The 23,919-nt window shown below is 45.4% G+C and overlaps 1 protein-coding gene across 2 annotated transcripts in view; it reads left to right on the top strand.

Annotated features, from left to right (window-relative positions):
- LOC139233710 (sorbitol dehydrogenase-like) overlaps positions 1–21,795 on the top strand; it is a 28,911-nt gene extending 7,116 nt beyond the window's left edge. Inside the window, exons 2-9 of one of the 2 annotated variants that reach the window (XM_070864122.1) lie at positions 4,861–4,894; positions 5,160–5,324; positions 10,915–11,074; positions 14,482–14,600; positions 15,986–16,051; positions 17,706–17,884; positions 20,311–20,432; positions 21,313–21,795. In XM_070864122.1, the coding sequence (XP_070720223.1) occupies positions 4,861–4,894; positions 5,160–5,324; positions 10,915–11,074; positions 14,482–14,600; positions 15,986–16,051; positions 17,706–17,884; positions 20,311–20,432; positions 21,313–21,598 (1,131 nt within the window). In that variant the 3' untranslated portion in view covers positions 21,599–21,795. The remainder of the gene's footprint in view (positions 1–4,860; positions 4,895–5,159; positions 5,325–10,914; positions 11,075–14,481; positions 14,601–15,985; positions 16,052–17,705; positions 17,885–20,310; positions 20,433–21,312) is intronic. The other variant, XM_070864123.1, reaches the window with a different exon arrangement.
- Positions 21,796–23,919: the final 2,124 nt, after the last annotated feature.

Genomic DNA, 23,919 nt, shown 5'->3' with positions numbered 1-23,919 from the left:
TGGCGTAGTTATATGCGGACAACATGAGCGCCCATCTCTGGATGCGGGCCGATGCATTCATATTTATCCCCTTACTTTCCGAAAAGAGAGATCAGTAGCTTATGGTCAGTTTCTAATTCAAATTTGTGCCCAAACAGATATTGATGCATTTTCTTTACCCCCATAAACACACGCTAACGCTTCTTTTTCAATCATGCTGTAGGCCCTCTCAGCCTTAGACAGACTTCTGGATGCATAGGCCGGTTGCAATTTCCCAGATTCATTAGCTTGTTGCAATACACACCCGACACCATATGACGACGCATCACATGCTAGTGTCAAACGCTTACATGGATCAAACAACACAAGCAATTTCTAGCTTTTACAAAGGCATTTTCTTGGCTTTTACGCCATAACCATTCATCTCCTTTACGCAGTAAAGCGTGCAGTGGTTCCAACAGTGTGCTGAGACCCAGTAAGAAGTTACCAAAGTAGTTCAGGAGTCCTAGAAACGACCGCAGCTCCGTCACGTTCTATGGCCTCGGTGCGTTCTCGATTGCCTCCGTCTTCGAATCGATAGGCCTGATGCCATCTGCCGCGATTCTTCTCCTCAGGAACTCCACTTTAGGCGCCAGGAAAACGCACTTCGAACGTTTTAACTGAGCCCCACGCGGTTAAGCCGACTAAGAATCTCTTCCAGGTTCTGCAGATGCTCAACTGTTTCCTGACCTGTAACCAAGATGTCGTCCTGGAAGACCATGGTGCGCGGGACCGACTTCAGTAAGCTTTCCATGTTTCTCTGGAATATCGCCGCAGCTGATCGAACCCCAAATGGGCATCTGTTGTAAATGAAGAGACCTTGGTGCGTGAGGCCCTTCGATGATTCCTCCAGCTCCTGCGTCATGTAGGCCAAGATTAAGTCCAGCTTCGTGAATGTCTTTCCTCCCGCCAGCATCGTAAAAAGGTCATCTGCCTTTGGTAGTGGGTATTGATCCTGCAGGGAGAAACGATTGATAATTACTTTCTAATCATCACAGATTCTGACGGTGCCGTCTCCCTTGAGGATTGGAACAATCGGACTGGCCCACTCTGAATTCGATCAGAGAAATGATGCCCTCTCGTTGCAGCCGGTCTAGCTCGATCTCCACTTTTTTATCATGTACGGTACTGCTCTCGCCTTGTGATGGATGGGTCACTCCCCCGGAATTAGCTGGATCTGCACTTTTGCTACTTGGAACTTCCCGATGCCTGGTTCGAACAGCGAGGGGAACTTGTTTAAGATCTGGACAGAGGAGAGCGCTCAGACGTCGTCCCAGTTCCAGTGTTTCTTTCCCAGCCAGCTCCTGCCGAGTAGCGTGCGGCCATCGCCCGGTACCACCCAGAGTGGTAGCGTGTACACCGCTACATCATAGGAGACCTTTACGGTAGCACTGCTGATTACGGGCATCAGTTCCTTTGTGTACGTTCTCAGTTTAGTGCGAATGGGAGTCAGGACTGGCCTAAAGACCTTGCTGCACCACAATTTATCTTTTTGCTCATAATGGACTGGCTCAAGCCCGTGTCCAGCTCCATTGACACCGGGAGTCCATTTAATTCAACCTTATTCAGCATTATTGAGGCACACTTTGTGGTAAATGTGTGCACTCCATATACCTCTGCCTCCTCGGCCTGAGGCTCTGGTTCGCCGTGATCCACTGTGGATCTGTCCTCCTCTGCAACATGGTGGTTTGCAGGATTAGCAGGGTTTGCAGCTCGCCCGCACACTCGTTGGAGGTAATCTATTGTTCCACAGCTCTTGCAAACGTATCCTTTGAAGTGGCATGAATGGAAACGATGATCACCCCTTCAACAGCAACAAGGTCTTAATGGCTTAGCACTCATCACCCTTGATGGTGGACTCTGAGACATCCGCGGAGATGCAGCTGCAGGCATGTGAGGCCTGCCCTGTATGTTGCGATTTGAAAACAACATTACTTTGTTCACAGTACTTGTGGCAGCACTCGTGTGCTGAGAGATTTGCTTGGTATTCTCACTGGTGGCAATGAACGCATGGGCAATCGCTATGGCTTTACTCAAGGTTGGGGTCTCTACAGTCAAAAGTTTGCGAAGTATCACTTCATGGCCAATGCCAAGTACAAAGAAGTCCCTGAGCATGTGCTCCAAATGTCCTTCAAATTCGCAATGTCCTGCAAGGCGTCTTAGCTCGCCACTTCCTGGCCTTCAGACCTTTGTCCGTGTAGAACCGGTACCTCGCCATCAGATCACTTTCCTTCGGGTTAAGATGCTCTGGGACCAGTGTGCACAAATCATCATACAATTTCTCTGCAGGTTTCGCTGGAGCAAGCAAATTTTTCATGAGGCCATATGTTGGTGCCCCACAAACGGTGAGGAGAATCCCCCTTCATTTGGCACCATTTGCTTCTCCTTCCAGCTCGTTGGCCACGAAGTATTGGTTGAGTCGCTCCACGAAGGTTTCCCAATCATCTCCCTCCTAAAATTTTTCCAGGATGCCCACAGTTCTCTGCATCGTTGCGGTGTGGTTCGTCATCCATATCTCGTCGCCAGTTGTTATGTATGAACAAAGAGTCTGACCAGATACTGTGAGCTCAAAGTAAAGTGTGACCGTAGTCTTTTATTACAGGTCTCCAGAGAGTATCTCCAGCCTGTCAGGCCTCCTTAAGTATAGATGCTCCCAAGGGATTGTGGGATCCCGTGGGACTCCAGGGGTTGAGCCCTCTGGTGGTTAAACAAGATATTTCTAGGTTTACATATATAACAACTTTAAGCTGCATACTGATTGGGCTAACCAAATTGGTAGCAATAATGTGGAGGAGGATTTCCTGGAATGTGTAAGGGATCGTTTTCGAGAGCAATATGTCGAGGAACCAATTAGAGAGCAGGCCACCCTAGGCTGGGTCTTGTGTAACGAGAGAGGATTGATTAGCAATCTGGTCATGCGGGGCCCCTTGGGGAAGAGTGACCATAATATGGTAGAATTCTTCATTAAGATGGAAAGTGACACAGTTAATTCAGAGACTAGGGTCCTGAACATAAAGAAAGGAAACTTCAACAGTATGAGACATGAATTGGCTAGGATAGACTGGAGAATGATACTTAAAGGGTTGACGGTGGATAGGCAATGGCAGACATTTAAATATCACATGGATGAACTACAACAATTGTACATCCCTGTGGCATAAGAATAAAAAAGGGAAAGTGGCACAACCATGGCAGTGTGAGCTACGAGGAGAATGCTAGGAGGCTGCAGGGGAACTTGAACACATTAGGTGAATGGGCAAATGTATGGCAGATGCAGTATAATGTGGATAAGTGTGAGGTAACCACTTTGGTGACAAAAACAGGAAGGCAGATTATTATCTGAATGGTGACAGATTAGGAAAAGGGGAGGTGCAACGAGACCTGGGTGTCATGGTACATCAGTCATTGAAAGTTGGTATACAGGTACAGCAGGCGGTGAAGAAGGCAAATGGCATGTTGACCTTCATAGCGAGGGGATTTGAATATAGGAGCAGGGAGGTCTTACTGCAGTTGTACAGGGCCTTGATGAGATCACACCTTGAGTTTTGTGTGCAATTTTGGTCTCCTAATCTGAGGAAGGACGTTCTTGCTATTGAGGGAGTGCAGCGAAGGTTCACCAGACTGCTTCCTGGGATGGCAGGACTGACATATGAAGAAAGACTGGATCGACTAGGTTTATATTCACTGGAATTTAGAAGGATGAGAGGAGATCTCATAGAAACATATAAAATTCTGACGGGTTTGGACAGGTTAGATGCAGGAAGAATGTTCCCGATGTTGGGAAAGTCCAGAACCAGGGGTCACAGTCTAAGGATAAGGGGTAAGCCATTTAGGACCGAGATGAGGAGAAACTTCTTCACTCAGAGAGTGGTGAACCTGTGGAATTCTCTACCACAGAAAGTTGTTGAGGCCAATTCACTAAATATATTCAAAAGGGAGTTAGATGTGGCCCTTCCGACTAAAGGGATCAAGGGGTATGGAGAGAAAGCAGGAATGGGGTACTGAAGTTGCATGATCAGCCATGTTCGTATTGAATGGTGGTGCAGGCTCGAAGGGCCGAATGGCCTACCCCTGCACCTTCTTTCTATGTTTCTATGTCTATTTTTCTAGACATTAAATCAAATTAAAATTTGGTTGCCGGGGGTAACGATGCACTCCAGTCCCTCTGGCGCCCACCTCTCGCGGAAGGCCGCGAGCGTACTGGTGGACACCGTGTGCTCCATCTCCAGGGACACCCTGGCTCGAATGTAAGCGCAGAAAAGAGGCAGGCAGTCGGGCTGAATGACCCCCTCGACCACCCGCAGCCTGGACTGGCTGATGGCCCCCTTGGCCGTGCCCAGGAGCAGTCCTACGAGGAGGCCTTCTGACCTGCCCGCTCCCCTCCGCACAGGGTGCCCAAAGTGTGGGACTGAAGTGCAACCAGAATTTGAGGAGCAGCCCCTTCAGATATTGGAACAGGGGCCGCAACCTCGCACATTCAATAAAAACGTGGAACACGGACTCTTCCAGACCGCAGAAATTGCAGGCGGCCTGGGAGCCCGTGAACCACCTTAAAAACTTATTGCACGGGCCTGCTCCGTGCAGCACCCTCCAGGCCAAGTCCCTAATAAATAGAGGGAGGACTCCCGCGTAGGGTAGCACTCCATTGGGGACCCCTGCCTCCTCCGGATGGCAAGATGGTGCGCCATGGCGTGTCTGGACGGCAGACAAGGTTGGCAAGGTGGATAGGCAGCAGCTCACAGGTGCATACATTGCACCTTTATTGCTGCTAGTAAAATCTCTCTGTTTATTTCAATCACAAATAGGACATCTCTTTAAAGAGTACATTTCTTCTCTCCGCAGGAGAAACGTCCTATTCCAGAACCAGGCCCAGGCGGTAAGCATGTCCTTAAAAAGATTTTCCCGCTTGAAGCCCTTCCTTCTTCTCTTCATTTGAACATCGACCTGGAACGTTAACTCCGTCTCTCTCCCCCTCTCTCTCTCTCTCTCTCTCTCTCTCGCTCTCTCCGCAGATACTACCGGCCATCACCAGTATTTTCTGTTTTTAGTATTTGCGTCCAAGGTTTACATTTTCTTCTGCTGAGGGTTGTTTTCTGATTTGAAACAAATGCTTTAATTTTCTTGCTCTGCTCTACTTTCAGAGGTCCAGTTGAAGATACATTCTGTCGGGATCTGTGGCTCTGACATCCATTACTGGCAATATGGAAAAATTGGAGACTTTGTTGTAAAGAAACCAATGGTTCTAGGGCACGAGGCATCAGGGACAGTGTCTAAATTGGGGGAAGGAGTACAAAACCTTAAAGTAGGTTAGTCCACAAAAAACGCATTATCAAGAAATAGAAAGAAAGAAACTTGCATTTATATAGCGCCTTTCACGACCTCCGGATGTCCCAAAGTGCTGTACAGCTAATTAAGTACTTTTTCTTTATATTTATTCATTCAACAACAACAACAACAACTTGTATTTATATAGCGCCTTTAAAGTAGTGAAACGTCCCAAGGTGCTTCACAGGGGTATTATGAGATTAGAAAATTTAATACCTAGCCGCATAAGTAGAAATTAGCGCAGGTGACCAAAGGCTTGGTCAAAGAGGTAGGTTTTAAGGCGTGTCTTGAAGGAAGGAAGAAAGAGAGATTGAGAGGCGGAGAGGTTTAGGGAGTTCCAGAGCTTGGGGCCCAGACAACAGAAGGCACGCCCATCAATGGTTGAGTGATTATAATCAGGGATGGTCAGGAGGGCAGAATTAGAGGAGTGCACACATCTCGGGGGGGTGGGGGAGGTGGGGGATTGTGGGGCTGGAGAAGATTACAGAGATAGGGAGAGGCGAGGCCGTGGAGGGATTTCAAAACAAGGATGAGAATTTTGAAATCGAGGCGTTGTTCATAGATTGTTCATAGGCAGTCGGGGGGAGGCCAGCATCGCGAGAGAGGAGCGGGCGCGGGACCACAAAGGGCGGCGGCAGCTTGGAGCAGCGGCAGTTGGGAGGAGGCCAGCTGCGGCAGGGGCATAAAGTAAACAAAGAAGTAAAAAGAAATCGAAGTGTGACATCCCAGCCAAGCGGTAAGTGATTGGCTGGTGGATTGGTGAGTGTTTTTTATTTTTATTTTTCTTATCAGTAGGTAACCTTTGGCAGTTAATTTAAGGGTTAAGTCATGGCAGGAGAGCCCCGACCTGTGTCATGCTCCTCCTGTGCTATGTGGGAAATCAGGGACACTGCCAGTGTCCCTGACTACTATGTGTGCAGGAAGTGTGTCCAATTGCAGCTCCTAACAGACTGCATTGCGGCACTGGAGCTGCGCGTGGATTCACTCTGGAGCATTCACGATGCTGAGGATGTCGTGAATAGCACGTTTAGTGAGTTGGTCACACCGCAGGTAAAGGTTACACAGGCAGATAGGGAATGGGTGACCAGCCGGAAGAGCAGGGGCAGGAAGATAGTGCACAGGGGTCCCCTGCGGTCATTTCCCTCCAAAACAGATGTACCGTTTTGGGTAGTGTTGGGGGAGATGGTTCATCAGGGGAAGGCAGCAGCAGCCAAGTTAATGGCACCATGGGTGGCAGGAAAAAGAGTAGGGAAGCTATAGTGATAGGGGATTCTATTGTAAGATGGGCCTTTCTGCGGCCACAAACGAGACTCCAGGATAGTATGTTGCCTGCCTGGTGCAAGAGTTAAGGACGTCTCGGAGCTGCTGCAGGACATTCTGGAAGGGGAGGGTGAACAGCCAGCTGTCGTGGTGCATATAGGTAAAAAACGGGATGAGGTCCGAGTTAATGAATTTTGGGAGCTAGCAGTTAAATTAAAAAGTAGGACCTCAAAGATAGTAATCTCAGGATTGCTATCAGTGCCACGTGCTAGTCAGAGTAGGAATAGCAGGATAGTTCAGATGAATACGTGGCTTGAGGAGTGGTGCAAGGGGGAGGGATTCAAATTCCTGGGCATTGGAACTGGTTCTGGGGGAGGTGGGACCACTACAAACCGGACGGTCTGCACCTGGCTAGGACTGGAACTGATGTCCTAGACGGAGTGTTTGCTAGTGCTGTTGGGGAAGGTTTAAACTAATAGGGCAGGGAGATGGGAATCTATGCAGGGAGGCCGAGGGAAGTAAAAAGGGGGTAGAATCAAAAGGTAGGAAGGAGAAAAGCAAGAGTGGAGGGCAGAGATATCAAGGGTAAAAATCAAAAAGGGCCACATTATAACATAATTCTAAAAGGACAAAGAGTGTTTTAAAAAAAAACAAGCCTGATGGCTCTGAGTCTCAATGCGAGGATCATTCATAATAAGGCAGATGAATTAACTGCGCAGATAGCTGTTAACGGATAGGATGTAATTGGGATTACGGAGACATGGCTCCAGGGTAACCAAGGCTTGGAATTCAACATCCATGAGTATTCAATATTCAGGAAGGACAGACGGGAAGGAAAAGGAGATAGCGTAGCGTTACTGGTTAAAGAGGATATTAACGCAATAGTAAGGAAGGATATTAGCTTGGATGATGTGGACTCTATATGGATAGAGCTGTGAAACACCAAAGGGCAGAAAACGTTAGTGGGAGTTGTGTACAGACCACCAAACACAAAGTAGTAGGGATGTCAGGGATGGCATCAAACAGAAAATTAGGGATGCGTACAATAAGGGTACAGCAGTTATCATGGGTGATTTTAATTTACATATAGATTGGGCTAACCAAACTGGTAGCAATACTGTGGAGGAGGATGTATAAGGGATGGTTTTCTAGACCAATAGGTCGAGGAACTAACTAGAGAACAGACCATCCTAGATTGGGTCTTGTGTAATGAGAGAGAATGAATTAGCAATCTAGTCGTGCGAGGCCCCTTGGGGAAGAGTGACCATAATATGGTAGAATTCTTCATTAAGATAGAGAGTGACACAGTTAATACAGAGACTAGGGTCCTGAACTTAAAGAACGGTAACTTCGATTGTATGAGATGTGAATTGGCAAGAATAAACTGGCGAATAATACTTAAGGGGATGACGGTGGATAGACAATGACAGACATTTAAAGATCACATGGATGAACTCCAACAATTGTACATCCCTGTAAAAATAAAAAGGGGAAGGTGGCTCAACCGTGGCTAACAAGGGAAATTAGGGATAGTGTTAATCCAAGGAAGAGCATATAAATTGGCCAGAAAAAGCAATAAACCTGAGGACTGGGAGAAAATTAGAATCCAGCAGAGGAGGGCTAAGGCTTTAGTTAGGAGGGGGAAAATAGAGTATGAGAGGAAGCTTGCAGGGAACATAAAAACTGACTGCAAAAGCTTCTATAGATATGTGAAGATAAAAAGGTTAGTGAAGACTAATGGTGGTCCCTTGCAGTCAGAATCAGGTGAATTTATAATGGGGAACAAGGAAATGGCAGACCAATTGAACATATACTTTGGCTCTGTCTTCACGAAGGAAGACACAAATAATCTCCGAAAATAATAGGGGACCGAGGGTCTAGGGAGAAGGAGGAACTGAAGGAAATCTTTATTAGTCAGGAAATTGTGTTAGGGAAATTGATGGGATTGAAGGCTGATAAATCCCCAGGGCCTGATAGTCTGCATCCCAGAGTACTTAAGGAAGGGGCCCTAGAAATAGTGTTTGCATTGGGGGTCATTTTCCAATATTCTATAGATTCTGGATCAGTTCCTATGGATTGGAGGGTAGCTAATGTAACCCCACTTTTTAAAAAAAGGAGCGAGAGAGAAAACAGGGAATTATAGACTGGTAAGCCTGATAGCAGTAGTGGGGAAAATGTTGGAATCAATTATTAAAGATGTAATAGCAGCACAGTTGGAAAGCAGTGACAGGATCGGTCCAAGTCAGCATGGATTTATGAAAGGGAAATCATGCTTGACAAATCTCCTAGAATTTTTTGAGGATGTAACTAGTAGAGTGGACAAGGGAGAACCAGTGGATGTGGTGTATTTCGAATTTCAAAAGGATTTTGACAAGGTCCCACACAAGAGATTAGTGTGCAAAATCAAAGCACATGGTATTGGGGGTAATGTATTGATGTGGATAGAGAACTGTTTGGCAGACAGGAAGCAAAGAGTAGGAATAAACGGGTCCTTTTCAGAATGGCAGGCAATGACTAGTGGGGTGCCGCAGGGTTCAGTGCTGGGCCCCCAGCTATTTACAATATACATTAATGATTTAGATGAGGAATTGAATGTAATATCTCCAAGTTTGCAGATGACACTAAGCTGGGTGGCAGTGTGAGCTGCGATTTGCGGATGCTAAGAGGCTGCAAGGTGACTTGGACATGTTCGGTGAGTGGGCAAATGCATGGCAGATGCAGTATAATGTCGATAAATGTGAGGTTATCCACTTTGGTGCGAGTTAGGACACTGGCAGCCGAGTTTTGGATCACCTCTAGTTTACGTAGGATAGAATGTGGGAGGCCAGCATTTATTTCCCATCTCAATTTCCCATTGAGAAGGAGGTGGCGAGCCACTGCCTTGAATCGCTGAAGAGAGAAATTAGTGGCATGGGACAGATGGCATTATGGTCTTCGCTTGAGCTAACGTATTTGCTTTGGGGAAAAAAATTAAGCTGAAGCCTCATACAGAATCATAAAATCATAGAAAGATTTATTTAGTCAATGATCAAGCAGAAGAAAGCAAGGAAAGAAAACATTGTAACAGAGCTGGAACTAACAGCAGAATAGTGAGGTTCAGGGGGGGAAGGGGGAAACTAAATATGGTGGCCGTGCCTTCGGCAGGTTAGACCCTAATCTCACCAACATTGTCTCCGCAAGATCCTGCAAATCCTCTGGGAGGACAGACACACCAACATCAGCATCCTCGCCCAGGCTAACATCTCCAGCATTGAAGCACTGACCACACTCGATCAGCTTCGCTGGGCAGGCCACATAGTTCGCCTGCCAGACACGAGGCTCCCTAAGCAACTGCTCTATTCGGAGCTCCTTCACGGCAAACGAGTCAAAGGTGGGCAGCGGAAACGTTACAAGGACACACTCGAAGCCTCCCTGCTAAGGTGTGACTTTAACACTGACAGCTGGGAGTTCCTTACCGAAGACCACCCGAGGTGGAGAAAGTGCATCCGGGAGGGCGTTGAGCTCTTCGAATCTCAATGCCGTGAGCTGAAGAGGTCAGGTGCAGGCAGCGGAAGGAGCGTGCGGTATATCAGTCCCACCCACCCCTTCCCCCGACGAATGTCTATCCCACCTGTGACAGGGTCTGTGGCTCTCGCATTGGACTGTTCAGCCACCTAAGGACTCACTTTGGGAGTGGAAGCAAGTCTTCCTTGATTCCGAGGGACTGCCTATGATGGTGATGAATCTCTGGAATTCCCTCCTCACCTCTCCTCTATCCAGACGCTCTGTAAATCCTACTTTTTTGACAGCTTTTAGTCAGCTGCCTCCTTATGTGGCTTAGTGTCAAATTTGGTCTGATAACGCTCCTGTGAAGCACCTTGGGACATTTTACTCGGCTAAAGGCGTTACGTAAATGCAAGTTGTTGGTGGCTCATCTCTCTCTGCTGCTCACAAAGGTCCTACGTGAAATGGGTTCGGGCAATCTCGAAGACCTGCGTCCGCGGCACAAAACAGCTGCCGGTTTGACACTAAATTGATGATGTCACTTTGAAAGGGCAGCAAGAATGATTAATTGGGGGGGTGTGGGGGGCGGGGGGGGGGAATGGAAAATGTCTTGTTTGTAGTGGCTCATAAGGTGCGTTGTTGGGGCAGAATAAGGAAATCATTGCCTTACATCTGGGAGTGGGGGTCTCTTCGGGGCAGAATAAGGAAATCATTGCCTTACATCTGGGAGTGGGGGTCTCTTCTATTCCCCTAATAACTCCATTAATAACTTCTTTGCTCAAAGCAAAAATAAATAAGTATGTATCTCAAGTGTTTCCTCTGCTATAGGGGACAGGGTTGCTGTGGAGCCGGGTGTCCCAAGAGAAAATTGTGAGTTTTGCAAAGTTGGACGCTACAACCTCTCGCAGACGATCTTCTTCTGTGCTACTCCTCCTGATGATGGGACTCTCTGCCGGTACTATGTACACAATGCCAGCTACTGTTACAAGTGAGTTCCTCGCGCTTCTGTTTGCTTGCTTGTCTCTGGTGGCGGGGGCGGGGCGAGAGGGAGGGGGTGGTGATCGCTACACTTGACCTCAACGTCATCGGGGTTTGGAAATACAGTGAGGACTCCTGCTCCTGACCACTTTCCGGGGACGCCTGTTGAAAGTGCGTCTGTGTGGATATTGGGTGAGGAAAGCATCAGCGTTGGCTCTGACCATTTGGTGAGAAGACCGTCTTCCTCGCTTGAGATATCAAGAGGGTGAAGTAGACCCTTAAGAACACATTTGCCTATTTGTGATTATTGTATGCTTAGTAATTATCTATTAATACGACTTTGTGCAGTTTAAGCTGCAAATAAATACAATAACGAATTAAAAGTGGGATTAAAAATGTAGCACAGGTCTACATGACGTACGTAGATGACTACTTTGGGGAAATTATTAATTCCAGGTAACATGCTATCTACAAGGGCAGATTAAATAGCACAGCTAATTGTGGGGACTGAGACCTACACATGGGAAATACTGTGTAACCATTGAAAAAAAATTGCAGTACTTTAAGACCACAAACTGTAATGAGTACTAGCCCTCGTCGCAACATTAGCAATAAAATCAGACCAAATTAACTATTCCACCAGCTAATTCATTGCAATGTCTCACTCATGCACTTCCGTTCCGTCTCAATTGTAAATTTAAAGACTTGCATTTCTATAGCACCTTTCACGACCCCGGGACGTCCCAAAGCGCTTTACAGCCAATGAAGTACCTTTTGAAGTGTAGTCACTGTTGTAATGTAGGAAAGGCGGCAGCGAAATTGCACACGGCAAGCTCCCACAAACAGCAATGTGATCATGATCAGATAATCTGTTTTGGAGATGTTGGTTGAGGGATAAATATTGGCCCCAGAACATCGGGGATAACTCCCCTGCTCTTCTTCAAAATAGTAGTATGGGATTGAAGGATAAATATTGACACTGGGGAATATAACTCCTCTGCTGTTGGAAATAACTCAACGAAATCTTTTGCATCTACCTGAGAGAGCAGATGGGGCATCGGTTTAATGACTCCTCCAAAAGACGGCATCTCTGATAGTGTAGCACTCCCTCAGCACTGCACTGGGAGTGTCGGCCTAGATTTTTTTGCGCTCAAGTCTTTTGAACCCATAACCTTCTGACTCCAAGGCAAGTGTGTTACCCACTGAGCCTCAATTTTCCTGTACATTGCTGCATTACCCCGGGTCAGTAGTTTAATCAGAGACGAACACTGCTAATACCGCTAAAACACTGTCACTTCTACACCCCTTTCAAATGACCAGCAATAGAATGCAAACGTTAGTCCCTCATTGATTTTTACGTTGTATCAAGTGCTCCCTTCTGGTTTCCATCTCCTGCATGCGTGTCACAATACCACTGTGAAAAGTGAAAAAACATTAACTAAATGAACTGGACATCAAAATGTTAGGAACGCTGGCAAATACTTGGAAAAACTGTCTGCATCATTAGCAAATTGTAATATCCTTTACAAAGTGAATAAAGGTAATAGAATCACAGAATCTTACGGCACAGAAGGAGGCCATTCCACCCATCGTGCCTGTGCCGGCTCTTTTAATGAGCGATCCAATTACCCCACACTTTCATAAGAACATAAGAAATAGGAGTAGGCCATTCGGCCCCTCGAGCCTGCTCCGCCATTCAATGAGATCATGGCCGATCTTCTACCTCAACTCCACTTTCCTGCACTATCCCCATATCTCTTGATTCCCTGAATATCCAAAAATCTATCGATCTCAGTCTTGAATATACTCAACGACTGAGCCTCCACAGCCCTCTGGGGTAGAGAATTCTAAAGATTCACCACCCTCTGAGTGAAGAAGTTTCTCCTCATCTCAGTCCTAAATGGCTGACCCCTTATTCTGAGACTGTGACTCCTGGTTCTAGACTCCCCAGCCCAGGGGGGAAACATCCTCCCTGCATCTACCCTGTCAAGCACTGTAAAAAATTGTATGTTTCAATGATTTCCCCACAGCCCTGCAAACGTTTCCTTTTTATTAATCAATTATTTAAAAAAATATATATATATTTTCCAAGGGCAGGATTGCAGTGTGGTGTGCGTACACTCCCCTGCACAACAGCATGTAGTATTTCATCAGGTTTTATGAGTTGCAATAAGACATTGAAACAGCCAATGTTTGAGATGACTGCATACATCACAAGAGTGAAGTTTGACGGGGGTCCATTTTATTCTTATTTTGAATACCCTCAAATTGATATTTGAATGGACTTTCAAAGCAATATATATAAAGCCCGACATCAAATATGTTACATGAAATGGTTTTGTATCAACATTCTAAAACAGTGCTACCTCCTCTTCTACAATTCTGCAGTATAATATTCCTTCTTCTTAATTGATTGATTAGTTATCTACAAACAAAGTTTGTCAGTAGGGCCATGCTTTGAATGTGGGTAAGCTGAGATCGCCAGGGGTGAAATTAGCTGATCAGATGCCCTTAACACTTCTCTGAACATTGAAGCTAGTCTGTTTCTAAGTGGGCCACCATTCTTCCAGGTGTAATGCTTAAGAATTCATAGCAACACATTGCTATTAAGAACTAGTTGGTTTATTAGTAAAAGGTTTAACAATCACACTGCACATTACCAGTTCATCCACTAGGCTCACAACCACCTGCCTCATCGTGGATTCTCTGAACCCAACTGACTGGGGTTTTATTGAGTCTTGTGAACATCACGTGACTGGCTAAGTCACTCCCAACTCAACAGTTCTACAACTATTTTGAGCATAATCTTCAATCAAGTGTCCCCTTTTGGTAAGGTCACTAGAACCCACAAATTTCCAAATAAAACGTTAAAGTAAACTTAGTTCAAATTAAAATTCTGTTGCCGGGTGATGATGCACTCCAGTCCCTCCAGTGCCCACTCCAGTGGACACCATGTGCTCCATCTCCAGGGATACCCTGGCTCGGATGTAGCCACGGAAGAGAGGCAGGCAGTCGGGCTGAACGATCCCCTCAACCGCCTTCTGCCTAGACCGGTTAATGGCCACCTTGGCCATGCCCAGGAGCAGTCCTACGAGGAGGCCTTCCGACCTGCCCGCTCCCCTCCGCACCGGGTTCCCAAAGATCAGGAGCGTGGGACTGAAGTGCAACCAGAAATCGAGGAGCCTGCTCTTCAAATAATGGAAGAGGGGCTTCAACCTCACACACTGTGCATACACGTGGAACACGGACTCCTCCAGACCGCAGAAATCAACAGCTCTACAAATCTGTGAGCATCCTCACTGGTGCAAACATTACACCAGGCAATGTGAATAGAAGCCAAACATAAGGAATGACGTATTACAAATGGTGTGGTTTATATAAGGAAAGTTTGACGTTTGTAGCGTCTCCTTGTTTCAGGCTGCCCGAATGCGTGAGCTTTGAGGAAGGGGCAATGGCTGAGCCGCTTTCTGTTGGGATTCATGCCTGCCGCAGAGGTGGGGTGATTATGGGTCAGAGGATCCTCATCTTCGGGGCAGGTAAGCAGTCACTTATGTAGATCACTTGTCACTGATAGCAGCAACTGAATCGGTTTATCAGAAACTTTGGCCCTGTTTTAAATTGAGAGCAAGAAAGATCTCCCCGAATCAGTTGACACAAAATTTGGAATGAGCTACCAATTAACATTGCTAGACCAATAGATAGCTGTGCCCTTACCAAAAGAGTCCAAATGTCAACAATTTGAGTTGACATGCAAAGACTTTGAAGATGTCTAAGGCAATGACAGATGATTCATTAAATGGACTAAATAGCTCTTTCTGCCTTATGTTCTTAACTGGATTTGTTGCTATGTAACAAAGAAATGTTAGCGTTTGTATGTGATGGATTACAATGTTGTCCTCATCACTCATTGAAGATTGCCTCTAGATTTAGTTAGTTCAGTGTAGGTGTTTAAAATACATGTAGATAGTAGGGCAGATTTTGCAAACCGTGCTTCTGGGAGACCTTTCCGAATTGAGTCATTTCATCCCACCTGTATGTGGTCTCCAAAATTCCAAAATGAACTTCATTGAGTGAATTCCCAACGAGTCTCTGACCTTGTGGTCACACTGCTGTGACTCAAAGTAAAACAGGCAGAGTTTCAACTTCAGTTATGTGCTGAGTGCATTTCTACGGCACTCCTGAAGTGGAATCTGCTCCAGATTCTGTATGGATCAAAATGAAGACCAGGCTTGAGGAGCCCAATGCCCTGGTGATGTAGGGCCTGTGATCTTGCAGACACTTAATCTTGTTCTCTACTCTGCCTTTTGTGTCGAGCCATGTGAGGGAGAGGTGACATTGAAACATGTAAGATACTGAGGGGGTCCAACAAGGTAGATGCAGAGAGGATGTTTTCCCTCGTGGGGGTATCCAGAACTAGGAGGGCATAGCCCCTGAATAAGGGGTCGCCCATTTCGAGCTGAGATGAGGAGGAATTTCTTCCCTGAGGGTGGTAAATCTGTGGAATTCTCTTCCCCAGAGAGCTAAGGTGGAGAAAGACAAATGTTTGAACTATAAGGGAGTGAAGGGTTATGGGGAACGGCAGGGAAGTGCAACTGAGGCCAAGATCAGATCGGCCATGATCTTATTGAATGGTGGAGCAGGCTCAAGGGGCCAAATGGCCGACTCCTGCTCCTATTTCTTATGTTCTTATGAGAGCTCTTCACATACTGGTTATGCACCTGTTGTCCAGGAGGAAGATGTCTACTGGGCTTTGTCTGTGGGGGTGATGCACATTGTGGGAGACTAATAAAGGGAAGAAAACAAATAATTATGTTTTTTTTTTAAGTAAAATAAGCTAATGTTAATGTATTAAATTTGCATAATTGATGCAGCTCTGTCCCAGTACTTTACACTTGATCTAACTTGTCAGCCTTTCCTTTAGGGCCAGTCGGACTAATGGTTCTGCTGGTTGCCAAGTCCATGGGAGCAGGTCCAATTGCGGTTTGTGGTAAGGTTAATTTTGTGCGTTTTTTAAAATGTTCTTTATAAACTATTTCTAGTTCAAATGTCTGCGTTTTATGAACCAGCCTTGTGTCTCTTCTCTGCACTGCCTCCAACGCTTGAGTATCTTCCTTGTGTCTCGGTGACCAGAAGTGGAGGCAGTACCTAAGATGTGGTCTGGCCACAGTAGTGTCGGCGGAGATTGATTATGACTTCCTCCGATTTGCATTCTACTGTTTTGGGCGTGTAGTTCAATGTTCTGTTTGGTTTGTTGATTACTGTTCTGCATTGGTCGAACATGTTGTGTGTTGAGTTTTCTGAGACTTGTAGCTACTCATTTCATCCTTACCCATTCATGGAGTACCTGTATGACCCAGTATTCCATCTGAGGTGTGTAGTACTTTGCATATTAAATTTTGTTTGCCATTGTTTTGCCCATGTAAATATTTTGTCCATCTTACTCTGTAAATTTTAACAGTCACCTAGCTTAACATCATTGGCAACTTTGACCCATTTACATTGTGTTTCTGAATTCAAGTCATTGAGGTAAATTAGAAACAGTAATGATTCCAACACTGATCCTTACTGAGTAGCCCCTCCATTCCTCCATCCCCCCTCCACCCTGAGTAACTTCTCCAATCATACCTGTTGCTTATTTCCCTTCAGTCAATTGCTTATCCATACCCAAGATTTACCCTCTATGCCCACAGCTTTTAGTTTAATATCCTTTAATAGGGAACTTTATCATATGTTTTCTAGAAGTCAAGGTACAACTTAGTGCAACGAAGATTCACTAGACTGATTCCTGGGATGTGGGGATTGTCCTATCTTGTACTATGAGGAGAGATTGAGTAAACTATTCCTATATTCTCTTGAGTTTAGAAGAATAAAAGGTGATCTCATTGAAACATTACAAAATTCTTTAGGGGCTTGACAGGGTAGGTGCTGGGAGGATGTTTGCCCTGGCTGAGGAGACTAGAACCAGGGGCTCACAGTCTCAGAATAAGGGGTCGGCTATTTAGGACTGAGATGAGGAGAAATTTCTTCACTCAGAGGGTGGCGAGTCTTTGGAATTGTCTACCCCAGAGGGCTGTGGATTCATAGTCGTTGAGTATAGACAAGATAGAGATCAATAGGTGTTTGGATACTAAGGGACTCAAGGGATATGTGAATAGTGCAGAAAGGTGGAGTTGAGGTAGAAGATCAGTGGCGGAGCAGGCTTGAAGGGGCGAATGGCCTAATCCTGCTCCTATTTCTTATGTTCTTATAATTAACATGTCAGCAGCCTTCTTAGTGCCCTGTTACTGCCCTCTTAGAGCCCCCTTACGGCCCACTTCGTGCCTGCTTAATACCCTCTAATAACTTTTTAACTCTTATAAGCTACATAGGTATCTACATTTTTTAAGGTGCATAACCTCGTGTTCAGAATTAGTTATTACCATCTGGTCTCCCTTTTTAAAAAAAAAATGCTATTTATGCGGTATAGTTTAAAAAAATAAAATTCATAGTGCGTGGTAGAATTTCACTTGTTATTATAAATTTATCCGTGATAAAGGCAAATAGTTCTTGCTTTATTTAAAATCGTAGAACCTTCTTCTCCTATCTCTTATGTTTTTTTCTAATCATTTGAGAGCTCACCCAGCTTCGTTGAATCATTTCAGACATTGTGCAAGAGCGACTGGACATGGCAAAGTGCTTGGGCGCAGGTTTCATCTGTAAAATGGAAAAGTGCACCTGCCCACGCGAGTTGGCACAGAAGGTGAAGACTGCTCTTTGCGGTATGCCAGATGTGACTTTTGACTGCACTGGGGCTGAGCAATGTGTCCAGGCTAGTATCTATGTAAGTATCGAAACCGTAGAATTGATATTTGGTCAAAAGTTTGGCAGTCGGCTACTTTTGCATTGTTTGCTAGTCACGGATCCCTTACCCACTTTGTTTTTATTCTTGGCATGTGGGTGACGCTGTCAAAGCCGCATCTATTGCCCATCCCTAGTTGTCTGAAGGGAATGAAGAGACAACCATGTAGTGTGGGACTGGACACACATTTGGAGCAGTGTTGGCAGGAACCTTTCTGAGGGGGATTTGTGAACCATTTGGGTTTTAATACTAATCTGGCAGCTTTCGTGGTTATCTTTTCTGGTGACAGCTTAAAAGTTACATTTATTGAATTCAATTTCATAATTTGCTATGATTGGAATTGATCTCGCGACCTAAGGGTTTCTAGCCTCGTGTCATAAACATTTGAGTACTCTTTCCCCAACATTTTCAATTGCGCTTACTCGATTGGGGCACTACTATCCTGTAGTGTCGGTCATGGCTCAGTGGGTAGCACACTCGTCTCTGAGGTCAGAAGGTTGTGGGTTCAAGTCACACTCCAGAGACTTGAGCACAAAATTCTAAGCTGACACTACAGTGCAGTACAGATTGATTTGAACACTCTTCCTCGGGCGGCCAAAGGCTGCGCTGGCACACTGGAGGCGGTGTTGGACCTGGTCGTCGATGTCTGCCCTTGCTGATAGTAGGCACACGAGGTGTGGAAAGTGGTCCACATTGTCCAAGGCCGCGCCGTGGATTTTGATGACTGGGGGGCAGTGCTGTGTGGCGGGGTCAGGTTGGTGGAGGACCCTTGTCTTATGGATGTTTAGTGTAGGGCCCATGCTTTTGTACGCCTCGGTGAAGATGTTGATGATGGCTTGGAGTTTGGCCTCTGAATGTGCGCAGAGACAAGCGTCGCCCGCGTCCTGTAGTTCGATGACAGAGGATGGGACGACCTTGGAATCTAGCCTGAAGGCGACGAAGGTTGAACAGGTTCCTATTAGTTCTATAGTTCAGTTCCACTCCAGCGGGGAGCTTGTTGAGAGTGAGATGGAGCATTGCAGCGAGGTCTACAGGGCAGTAGTGATATCCACCCTCCTATATGGCAAGATCCTGCAAATCCACTGGGAGGATAGACGCACCAACGTCAGTGTTCTCGATCAGGTCAACATTCCCAGTATTGAAGCACTGACCACACTCGACCAGCTCCGTTGGGCAGGCCACATCATCCGCATGCCCGACACAAGACTCCCAAAGCAAGCGCTCTACTCAGAACTCCTTCACGGCAAGCGAGTCCCAGGTGGGCAGAGGAAACGTTTCAAGGACACCCTCAAAGCCTCATCTTGATAAAGTGCAACATCCTCACTGGCACCTGGGAATCCCTGGCCCAAGACTGCCCTAGGTGGAGGAAGAGCATCCAGGAGGGTGCAAAAACCAAACACAGGCAGTGGAAGGAGCGTGCGGCAAACCAGACTCCCCACCCACCCTTTCCTTCAATGACAGTCTGTCCCATCTGTGACAGACACTGTAATTCCCGTATTGGACTGTACATTATCATATCATCATCATAGGCAGTCGCTCGAAATCGAGGAAGATTTGCTTCCACTCCAAAAGTGAGTTCTCAGGAGAAGTCACATCGCATGAATCCCTGCAGAAAGGACATTCACAGGGGTCGAGATTTGGGCTATTTGTCCAACTTCTGCCCAGCGAATGTCCTTCAAACTCTTACACCTGGTAAAAGCAGGCGTATAAGCATACTTTTACTAGCATAAGAGTTTTACAACATAGAATCATTAAATTTTATCACTAATTTTTATATTAAAAACTCTGTCCATTAAGTTTATTTTTAACCCTATTAAAACATATTTTAAAATAAATTCAAAACAATATTTTTTTCTAAAACACTTAATTAAATGCAATTTCAATTCTGTTTTTTTAAATTTATCGTGTTGTGTTTCTGTGTTTTTTGGGGGGGTATTCTCATTGATAGTGATGGCAGCTCGTACAAACGGAGTTCCCATTATTAGCAATGAGAATCTTTACATTGTGATTGGTGGTCCAGGCCCACGTGATCCCAGGTTACGCTTACGTTTTTGGGATGCGTGAGCCCATACGCTGGGCTGTGCATTTAGGCCTCGAACCGCAAGTATACGTTCCTCCGGGACCACTGGGTACTTTCGCAAAAATTCTTGCGGTCGGAGGTGTCTGCCCGCAGGAAGCCTCTGACCGCAATTTTTGGCCCAATGTTTTCGCATGATGACTATGAGTACAATTAAGTAGTAAGTTCCAATTTTGCTGTGTTATTTGTGATGTTTAATTCAAATTATTTGATACTTCAATTTTTTTTTAACAACATTGAATTATTAGGAGCAGACTGATAAATCCTATTTCCTTACAGAAGATAAGTTTAGAAATGTTGCTTATTCCCGCTTCTTATCGCCTAATTTTAGAGCGCTAAGCCTGGAGGAGTTATAGTTCTAATTGGTATGGGCATAGCGAATACAAGCACCCCCCTATTAACTGCAACATTCAAAGAGTTGGACATCCGAGGGGTTTTCAGATACTGTAACACGTGAGTACCTTGGCAATTTACAACAAAAGAATTATTGGTTCCGCAAATTTTGCCTGCTAGCCTGTTCAGTTAGTTTTGCAGCCAGTAACAGGCTGTTTGGCCCAACTGGTCTGTGTCAATGTTTTGTTTGTGCTCCACACAAGCTTCCTCCCATTTCCATTGACTTCATCTCACCCTATCAACATATCCTTCGATATACTTCCATGTATTTGTCGAGCTTCCCTTTAAATGCATCGCCTCAGCTACGCCATGTGGTAGTGTGTTCCACATTCTAACCACTCTGAGTAAAGTTTCTCCTGAATACCTTTTATTTTTAATTATATTTAGGACCCCTAGTTTCACTAAGAAAAAGCAGAGAAAGGAGTGTTATCCGAACAGCTGTATGCGACTGCTGTAAAAGTAATCTTTCTTATGTTGGGGAAGTGCAGAACCAGGGGTCACAGTCTAAGGATAAGGGGGTAAGTCATATAGGACCGAGATGAGGAGAAACTTTTTCACCCAGAGAGTGGTGAACCTGTGGAATTCTGTACCACAGAAAGTTGTTGAGTCCAGTTCGTTGGATATATTCAAGAGGGACTACGATGTGGCGTTGGATATATTCAAGAGGGACTACGATGTGGCCCTTATGGCTAAGGGGATCAGGGGGTATGGAGAGAAGGCGGGAGTGGGGTACTGAAGTTGCATGATCAGCCATGATCATATTGAATGGCAGTGCAGGCTCGAAGGACCGAATGGCCTGCTCCTGCATCTATTTTCTATGTTTCTATGTTCCACATTCTACTCTGGTAATCAAATAATGAATTAAAGTCTCTGTTGCCTCAATTGTAGGATAGAGTGCTGTGAGAAATGGTACCATTGCTTGCTTTTGTTGCTATTTCAGGTGGCCCACCGCAATTAACATGATGGCTTCAAAGAAGGTTGACGTGAAGCCTTTGATCACACACCACTTCCCCCTGGAGCAGGTCTTGGAGGCATTCGAGCTAGTGAAGAAAGGTGCAGCACTCAAGGTGATTGTGCTGTGCGAGGAGCAGCAGCAGCAGCAGGGAAAGTCGAAGGAGGATTGCCAAGAAAAATGCCAGCAGCTGCTGAAGGAGTGCCAGCAGCAGTGCCAACAGATGCATAAGGATCAGTGCAGTGGTGGAACGCGAAGCCAGAGCCGTTCCTGAGTGTGTTTCTGCTCTTCGATTTCGCCCACAGGGTGTCGCGTTTCCAGCACGGGCCTCAGACGCTGTGTTTTCACCAAATACTGTCCCAAGTCTGTAATAAACACTCTGAATGATTGCGTTTGTAAGGTTGTTGTTTAGCAAATTTCCTTGATTTCCTCCTCCTTTCCCCATTCCGTAGGTGTACCGTGAGCCAAGAATCTTGACGTAGTTCGATTATAGCTCTTAAGAACTACGGTACAACCAGGGGCGCATTAACCATGGGGCGAATGGGGCTGCAGCCCCAGGCCCACCAAAGAACATAGGCCCACCAAATAAATGTAGGGAACAAAAAAGTTCTCTCAAATAGACAATGAGAGAAAAAACAAGACTGAGGAAAATATTGTTTATTGACCTAACGTGTGTACACCTATTTTTGCAGAGACATGTCTACTATTTATCTGTGTTATTAGTTAACTGTTATTATATAATATATTTAATAGAAACATAGAAAATAGGTGCAGGAGTAGGCCATTTGGCCCTTCAAGCCTGCACCGCCATTCAATGAGTTCATGGCTGAACATGCAACTTCAATATCCCATTCCTGCTTTCTTGTCATACCCCTTGATCCCCCTAGTAGTAAGGACTACATCTAACTCCTTCTTGAATATATTTAGTGAATTGGCCTCAACAACTTTCTGTGGTAGAGAATTCCACAGGTTCACCACCCTCTGGGTGAAGAAGTTTCTCCTCATCTCGGTCCTAAATGGCTTGCCCCTTATCCTTAGGCTGTGATCCCTGGTTCTGGACTTCCCCAACATTGGGAACATTCTTCCTGCATCTACCCTGTCTAAACTCGTCAGAATTTTAAACGTTTCTATGAGATCCTCTCTCATTCGTCTGAACTCCAGTGAATACAAGCCCAGTTGATCCAGTCTTTCTTTATATGTCAGTCCCACCATATATGTTATACTATATTAATATAATATATTATATATTAAGTTCACATGAACAAACATAACTATCGGCCTATTTGGATCAGTTTGCTCCAGGCCCTTAATCCAGCCCTGGTTACAAATACTAGTATTAAAACCTTTAATGTATTAAAATGTCCCAAGGCACCTCACAAGAGCGTGACCAGACAAAAGTTGATACCGAGCCAAATAAGGAAACATTGGGCCAGGTGATTTATTCCAGTAAAAAAAAATAAGGGTTGGGGGGGGGGGGGGGGGGGGATCAACATAGTAAAGGCAAAATACTGCGGATGCTGCAAAATCTGAAATATAAACAGAAAATGCTGGAAACACTCAGCAGGTCAGGCAGCATCTGTGGAGCAAGAAACAGAGTTAACGTTTCAAGTCTGTGACCTTTCATCAGAATTGGAAAATGTTAGAGATGCAACAGGTTTTTAAGCAAGTGCAGGTTCAGGGAAAGTGGAGGAAAGAACAAAGGGGAAGGTTTGTGATATGGTGGAAGGCAAGAGTGATTTAAATTGAGAGATTGGGAAATGTTGGTGTTCAGAGGGACCTGGGTGTCCTTGCACATGCATCACAAAGTTAACAAGCAGGTACAGCAAGCAATTAAGAAAGCAAGTGTTATGTTGGCCTTTATTACAAGAGGATTTGAGTATAAGAGTAAAGATGTCTTACTGCAATTATACAAGGCCCTGGAGAGACCGCACCTGGAGAATTGTGCACAGTTTTGGTCTCCTTACTTAAGGAAGGATACACTTGCCATAGAGGGAATGCAACAAAGTTCACCAGACTGATTACTGGGATGGGAGAATTATCCTATGAGGAGAGATTGAGTAGACTAGGCCTATATTCTCTAGAGTTTAGAAGCGAGGTGATCTCATTGAAACATACAAAATTCTTACAGGGCTTGACAGGGTAGATGCGGGAAGGATGTTCCCCCTGGCTGGGAAGTTTAGAACCAGGGGTCACAGTCTCAGAATAAGGGGTCGGCCATTTAGGACTGAGATGAGAAATTTCTTCACTGAGGGGGGTGAATCTTTAGAATTCTCTGTCATTGAGCATATTCAAGACAGAGATCGATAGATTTTTGGATATTAGGGGAATCAAGAGATATGGGGATAGTGCAGGCAAGTGGAGTTGAGGTAGAAGATCAGCCATGATCCTACTGAATGGCGGAGTAGGCTCGAGGGGCCAAATGGCATACTGTTGTTCCTATTTCTTGTGTTCTTATGTTCTTAATTGACAAAAGAGATGACGGGGGTAAAGCAAAAGGGGTTGGTAATGAGACACGTAAAGAAACAAAAGTTAGGTCTAGAGCTGTGGATGGCAACGCTTGACCAGCACTTGCTGTCCTAGTAAAATGGAATCAGT

Source organism: Pristiophorus japonicus, chromosome 21, assembly GCF_044704955.1.
Source record: "Pristiophorus japonicus isolate sPriJap1 chromosome 21, sPriJap1.hap1, whole genome shotgun sequence".
NCBI lineage: Eukaryota > Metazoa > Chordata > Chondrichthyes > Pristiophoridae > Pristiophorus > Pristiophorus japonicus.
This window is presented reverse-complemented; position numbering and strand designations above follow the sequence as displayed.